General features: G+C 48.6%; 1 protein-coding gene across 1 annotated transcript in view; it reads left to right on the top strand.

Annotated features, from left to right (window-relative positions):
- The window catches only part of GSDMA (gasdermin A), a 9,210-nt gene extending 1,976 nt beyond the window's left edge, over positions 1–7,234 (top strand). Inside the window, exons 3-11 of the mRNA XM_012802906.1 lie at positions 1,665–1,830; positions 2,575–2,671; positions 3,164–3,211; positions 3,614–3,637; positions 4,107–4,127; positions 4,737–4,891; positions 5,352–5,466; positions 6,319–6,392; positions 6,861–7,234. Coding sequence (XP_012658360.1) covers positions 1,665–1,830; positions 2,575–2,671; positions 3,164–3,211; positions 3,614–3,637; positions 4,107–4,127; positions 4,737–4,891; positions 5,352–5,466; positions 6,319–6,392; positions 6,861–7,103 — 943 coding nt within the window. The 3' untranslated portion in view covers positions 7,104–7,234. The remainder of the gene's footprint in view (positions 1–1,664; positions 1,831–2,574; positions 2,672–3,163; positions 3,212–3,613; positions 3,638–4,106; positions 4,128–4,736; positions 4,892–5,351; positions 5,467–6,318; positions 6,393–6,860) is intronic.

Below are 7,234 nucleotides of genomic sequence, written 5' to 3'. Positions count from 1 at the left end.
GCTGTCCCACCATCCCTCAGTCAGGCAAGCTGAGGACCCTCAGTTGGAAAGAAGGAGGGCCAGACACAAGCCTTATTTCAAAGGGTGAAAGAATAGACTAGACGTGGCGGCTGATTATAGGATGAGGGTAAGGGTTTTGCCAAAGATGACACTGAGATTTGACCCGGGCTGCGACATTCATTACAGGATATTAAAGGTGACATTACAGGTGACACACAGGAAGACAGAGGCAGATTTGGAGAGAGATTGCGAGTTCCTTTGAGCCTGCAGCTCTGTCGACACACAGGCTGAGGATGTTTGCCAGGGAGTTGGAAATAAGATCCTGGAGCTCAGGAGAGAAGCCAAGGTGAAGACACACGTGGTGGTGACAGTGTAAGATTAAAGCTGTAGGAATGAGGGTGCTGTTGGGGGGAGTTTAGAGAACAGAGGAGTGAGAACAGAACCTGAGAGAACATAAAATTCTAGGGAGCCAAATAAACTGAAAAGTGAGGTAAAGACAGACGGATAAGATTTATCTTCCCTGGCTGGATGCGGTGGCTCACTCCTGTCATCCTAGCACTCTGGGAGGCTGAGGCGAGTGGATTGCTTGAGTTCAAGAGTTTGAGACCAGGCTGAGCAAGCTCAAAACCTTGTCTCCAAAAAAATAAAAAAATAGCCAGTCACTGTGGCAGGCACCTGTAGTCCCAGCTATTCAAGAGGCTGAGGCAAAAGGATCGCTCAAGCCCAAGAGTTTGAGGTTGCTGTGAGCTGACACCACAACCCTCTAACCAGGGAGGCAGAATAGAACCAGGGCAGTACAGTGCAGTCGGAAGCCAAGAGAAGCCAGCATGACTTGGACAGGGTTTGGACATGAGGGTAGAACACTGCAGAGTTAGGGAAGGTCATTTGAGTTCACTGGGTCAAAGGTCCTTATACATTGAGCAGTGTCAATAGAAGGCATACTGTAGAGAATTTAGGAATGAGCAGTGAGAAGCACACGATGGGGGTAGGCATAGCTTTAGAGATACTTGTCAATGAAGGGAAGGAAAGGAACAGGCTAGCATTCTGAGAGGGTAACAAGATCAAAGAAAGTGAATTTTCTAAGCTCTTTAAGTAGCAGGGGGAGAAGAAGAAAGTGAATTTGTCCCAGCTACTCGGGAGGCTGAGGCAAGAGAATCACCTAAGCCTAAGAGCTGGAGGTTGCTGTGAGCTGTGATGCCACAGCACTCTACTGAGGGTGACAAAATGAGACTCTGTCTTTAAAAGAAAAAAGAAAGAAAAGAAAGTGAATTTGTTAGGATATAGACGCAACAGAGGAGCAAGTGGACAGGAGGAGCTGGTGTAAGTGGTGAGAGAGGATAAGAGATGGAGAAAGAGGATCCCAGAGAGATGAAGGAGGGAGAAAGGGAGGACCCGGACCGAAGGAAAAGGGGAGAACGAAGCCCCAGTTCCAGGCCAGGTGCTTGGCCCCAGAGGATTTCCAAGTTTATCTCTCAACAGCCCTGGAGGCAGGCGCCATTATCCTCATTTTACAGAGGAGGTGACTAAGACTCAGAGATGCTGCCCTGCTAGTGAGCAGGGGGAACGGGCTTCAACCTCAGTCTTACCCCAGAGTCCCCGGACCTTCCCTTCTACCACAAGGTTTAGTCCCTAAGAATGACAGACGCTCTGTCCTCCTGTCTCAGGAAGCTGGCAGCAGATCACCCGTTCCTGAAGGAGATGCGGGACCGGGGAGAGAACCTGTACGTGGTGATGGAGGTGGTAGAGACGGTGGAGGAGGTCACTCTGGAGCGGGCCGGCAAGGCAGATGGCTGCTTCTCCCTCCCCTTCTTTGCCCCGCTGGGGTTACAGGTGTGGTTCAAACACATGCACGCTCACACACACACTTACACACTTACATGAGGAGGCTTCGTTGGGTTTGCACCATCAGTGCCCACACAGGTACTGAAGACACACTCCTTCCCCCTGCTGGCCAGACACACCTCCCTCTCTGGGCAGCGGCACCCAGTGCAGGCAGGTCCCTGTGCCAGTTGCCAGGGGAAACTTTTAGGGAAAGAGAAACTCCCACTCATGGGTTTTCTCCCAGGGTGTTCCCCCCCTAAAGAGGAGACATCCTTGCTCTCAGAAAGTTCTCAGGCTCATGGAGGAGACACATAGGTTAAAGTCCAGAGAACACAGGTTTGGAAGTAAGTAATGCTCTACAAATCTGTGTCTATGGGGTATAAATACTCAAGGGATGATTTGGGATTTGAAGCCAGATTACGGGGCAAGTATTAGGGGCCTTCCTGAGCAAGGTAAGTATGGGACAGAGGGCAAAGAGGAAGACGGAGCCAGGGCCTGGATGGAAGCCCTAAGAGGGGATGGGTGATGCACAGGCAGGTGAGGGAGCAGGCCTGCCCAGTTCCCTGCTGGTGTCTGAACCGGGAAGAGAGATACAGATCCTTAGAGAAATGATCAGGGACACCACTGAAGTTCCCAACTTCTCACCACCCCAAAGGCTCTCAGCCCTGACCCTGCACCTGCCCCCCTTGCCACTCCCAATGTCTCATACTTCAGATCTCTGGGGATTCACAGATCCTCATTGTCTGATCCTAGGGATCCGTAAACCACAAGGAGGCTTTAACCATCCCCAAGGGCTGCGTCCTGGCCTTTCGAGTGAGACAGCTGATGGTCAAAGGCAAAGATGAGTGGGGTGAGTAGAGACAAGATACTCACCGAAAACTGAGGCATCCTGTTCCCCTCTGTGGCGATGTCAGAGAATGAGCAAAAGAGTGTATTGTATTGTGGTCTGTCTGCCAGGGACAGAGTTACAGGGGCTACCCTGGGCGGAGGAGTGAAGGGGATCTGGGGTTCCTAACATCTCCCAGGTGTTAGTACAGTGGCTGTTGATGGGAAGGGTACAAAAAATGAACACCCACAGCCTTTGTTTTCATTTGTCTGTGGCGAAAGGTGGAAACAGACACAGACACTGGTACTAGAATGCAAGGTGGGTAAAGTGTTGCCATAGGAGAGAATTTACCCAGGAAGAAAAGATTGCTTCCAGCAATGGAGGCACAGCAGGGAATCAGAGGAGGCATTGGGGACAAGGTCCTCAACCTGGGCAAATCTCCTGGGCTTGAGACTGGGAAGGAAACGTGGAGCAGCTGTGAAGCATCCTCCTGTCTCCCTCTCTGGCCCCTCACAGACATCCCCCACATCTGTAATGATGACATGCAAACCTTCCCTCCTGGAGGTAAGTTAAATTGCTGTCTCCCCACTTCTTCTGCCCAACCCTGACATTATTTGCTAAAATCCTAACCCCCCAATTTACACCATAATCCCCCAAGAAGCCCCTGCTGCCGCTTCCCAAGTCTCAAAGAATGTCCATCCTCAACAGATAGAGACATATAAATACTGTCAGAGAGAGAGAGAGAGAAAGAGAGAGAAATGAAAAGACAGAGACCAGAAGGCACAATCGGAAGCAGAAATAAGACTTGGAGACAGTGTCTGTTCCCATCTGTGCAGGCGGATGAGCTGACATCATCTCCATGTGTTTTTGTGATGATCACTGATAGAGCTGCCTTGACAACAGCTTTAGATAAAAAGGCAAAAGTGGGTTTTATGCTGACAGATGTGCATTGTTTTCTGTCTTCAGAAAAGCCAGAAGAGAAGTTCATCCGTAAGTGTTGCCTTTCATTCTACTGCAACTTTCTTGACTCAGAATGTTAAAACTTCAGTCTTTTTCTTTCCTTCTCTGTGGGATCGACAGGGAAGATGGCAGAGCAGGTCTCAGCTAATAATTGTCCGGGAAACATGGCAGAAATTCCATTAGCTTGGGGAAAAGAGGCAGAAGGGGAAAGTCTCTGGACAAGATGTCCAGGTGGCCTGATGCCTCAGACCTTTGTCCTCAAGGGCCTCAGTTGCTGTAACCTGCTACACACACATCTGTGACTCTGCCGCCCAGCAACTGGGGCTGGAGCCACTGAGTCACAGTGATGTCAGGACCAAAAGCATCCCTAGGATAGCTGGGATCTCCCAGGAGACAGGACCTATTTCCTCATCCTCCTTGGTGTCTCATTCCCCGGGTATGGCTGTCACTGTGAAGGATTACATTCTTACCTGTTTTTGTTTTTTTCTTATTTTCTCAGTTATCCAGGCATCTGATGTTGGTAAGGAATTTTGGGAATTTCTCCCAAGACTTTGTCATGAAGGTGGCAGGAAAGGCATTAGGGTAGAGAGAGGGGAAGGGAAGGGCTGAGTCCCTGGTCCCAGGGAGCAGAGCCATTTCCAGGGAGCCACTCTCTCCAAAGCAGGCCAGACATATTCTTAGGATGCCTGGCCGCTAGAAGGCTAGGCTAAGGTTCACACTCTCCCAGGCCCATCCATATCCTTGGATGTAGAAGCTCTCTGAAACAGCCCCATCCTGGCCTCACTCAGCTGCCAAAGTCATTTTTCTTGGTCAACTAGTGAGAAGGAGAAACTGACCTTCTGTCTCAACTTTTAGCGAACATCTTTGAGAACAGGAAGTCAACTGTATACTGATATGGGATGAGGTCAGGGAAGGCTAACTGTTGGGTTAGAGGATTATAGGTCCTGGCCATCTCCTTGCCCCAGCCCTCCGGTAAGGACTGGGGATATGTTCAGAACCACTTTCCTTGGTAAAGAAAAAAGAGGCCAGGCCCTAGCTGGGGGCAGAGCACTCAGACCTGAACAGTGAATGAACCTGGCAGGGAGGGTGCCAGGTGGAGGGCTGTCTGCCACATTTACTGTCCCCATAGGAGGGGTACATGAAGGCTTCAAGACGCTAAAAGAAGAAGTTCAGAGAGAGACCCACGAAGTGGAAAAGCTGAACCGGGTGGGGCAGAGCTCCCTGCTCAGCTCCCTCACCAGACTTCTAGGGAAGAAAAAGGAGCTACAAGACCTTGAACTTGAGGTGAGGCCTCAGTGGGAGGTCGGGCGATGTGGGAGAAGACAGTGGGGGGGGGGAGCATTACAATTAGTGGTGGCATCTGACGGTGGCAGGACAGTCAGTAATGGAGACCTTCCCCGAGGCTGGCCAAGTGCCCCCAGATCGCCAGGCCACTATTTCTCCCTTTGTCCCCTAGAAAAGGACAAACAGTGCAGATTTCCCGCAGGCACATGGTCCCTGTGATGGACAGAGGGCAGACAGCAGGCCAGAAGGACTCTCAGCTGGAAGAGGCTACAACCTTCCCTTTTTAGAATCTAAAACTTAGGGACTGAGGAACCTATACTTTTCAGGACTTGATACCTCGAAAAAGAAATGGGGAAATGAGAGAAAGTTAGTGTGTGTCAAGGGATTGATATGCCAGGTACCACGGTGGACACTTTATCCATCTTATCTTCAGTAGTCACCTATCTTTTCTTTCCCACAGCTCGAAGGGGCTCTAGACAAGGGACATGAAGTGACACTGGAGGCACTCCCGAAAGACATTCTGCTATCAAAGGAGGTTATGGGTGCCATCCTCTACTTCCTTGGAGCACTAACAGGTAAGGGGGAAGAAATCTTCATGTATAGACCTTTTCAGTGACAGGAATGAATGACTTGAATGAGTTCCCAAATGAATGAATAAACAGATGCGTGCATGACAGGCAAAATATACCACAGTGAAGTAGTTTGTATTTACAGTTTTAAAAATTGGTTGCATTCCTAAGGATCCACTTGGTCACCTTGGCTGGTCTGGGAAGATTTGGAAATAGCTTTGGTTTTATCATCCACATATTTAAAACTTCTTCATAAGGTGGGGCATGGTGGCTCACTCCTGTAATGCCAGCACTTTGGGAGGCCATAGCTTCAGGATCACTTGAGGCCAGGAGTTTGAGGCTACAGTGAGCTATGTATGCAGCATTGCACTTCGGGCTAGGCAACAGAGTGAGATCCTGTTGCTAAAAAAAAAAAACAGTAGAAAAGCCAAAAAATATTTGCATACAGATAATTTCATCCTATCTATATAGATTAATAAATGTTAGCTTTAACTTCAGGAGTAAAATCTTCTGATCTTGTCTTCTATTCTTCCCTCTATATGAAACATTCCCCCTCTTGGAAGAGCTCTCAGATATAAACTGAAAGGAGACCCCTCAGCTGCAGCTCCCTTCACACCTGTATTGTAATTAGACATTACTTTATCTTCTCCACAAGACTGCAAGTTCCTTGAGTGAAGGGAGTATAATTTTTACCTAACACTTAGCAAAAGTGCCTGGCATGGAGCAGGCATTCAACCGGGAATGAATGAACAAACGAATGAATGCTGACATTCTGGATGTGCACTATTTGGAGTTTGTAATCCACTCTGTACCACCAACAACATACATCTCTCTCTCTGCTTTTTTTTTTTTCTGCAGAGCTAAGTGAAGCCCAGCAGAAACTGCTGGTAAAATCCGTAGAGAAGAAAATCCTACCTGTGCAGCTAAAGCTGGTGAGGAAAAAAGGCAGATCCTAGGGAGAGTTGGGGTTACCATGAGTGGAGAGATGCAGATATAGTTTAATGATAGAACAGTTTTAGAAGCCCCCTCCTGTCTTATCCCAGGAGCCCATGCCCACTTCTCTCCATGCAAGAGGTAGAGGCTGAATTTCTGGGATCTGGGCTTATCAGCCTGGTCTTGGGAGAGGAGACAGAAAACTCTGGCTATTCCTAGCCAAATAATGTGAGCAAAATGTTTAATGTATCAGAATCTGGCTCAATTATTCCTCTGTAAAATGGGGCTAAAAATAAATGTGCTGTTCACTGTACAGATCTGTTAAAAGACCCAGATGGAGTTATAATATAAGGTAAAATAAGGAGTTATAATAAGACGAATGTAGCCTTCTTGAGATTTTAATGAGTTAGGAGAGAGGAAGAGAGGTTTCCAGTGCTTTCTTTTCATGCTATTTTGATTCCTTCTAGGTGGAGAACACAATGGAACAGAATTTCCTCCAAGATAAAGAGGGTGTTTTTCCCCTGCAACCTGAGCTCCTCTCCTCCCTTGGGGAGGAAGAACTGACCCTCACTGAGGCCCTGGTGGGGCTGAGTGGCCTGGAAGTGCAAAGATCCGGCCCCCAGTATATGTGGGACCCAGACACCCTCCCTCGCCTCTGTGCCCTTTATGCTGGCCTCTCCCTCCTTCAGCTGCTGACCAAGGCATCCTAACTCGCCCTTTCCATCTGTGTGTTCGTGGTTTCCAAATATCTTCCCAACCTTATCATGCTGTGTCCTTAACACACAAGGGTATTTCAGGGCCATTAGTGTGAGAATGACTGAAATCCTAGCAGGTCACCAAC

The sequence above is a fragment of the Otolemur garnettii genome, unplaced genomic scaffold (genome assembly GCF_000181295.1).
Source record: "Otolemur garnettii isolate 467f Iridium unplaced genomic scaffold, OtoGar3 scaffold00018, whole genome shotgun sequence".
Classification (NCBI taxonomy): domain Eukaryota; kingdom Metazoa; phylum Chordata; class Mammalia; order Primates; family Galagidae; genus Otolemur; species Otolemur garnettii.
The sequence above is the reverse complement of the archived record's forward strand: the minus strand, read 5'-3'. Positions and strand labels throughout refer to the sequence as shown.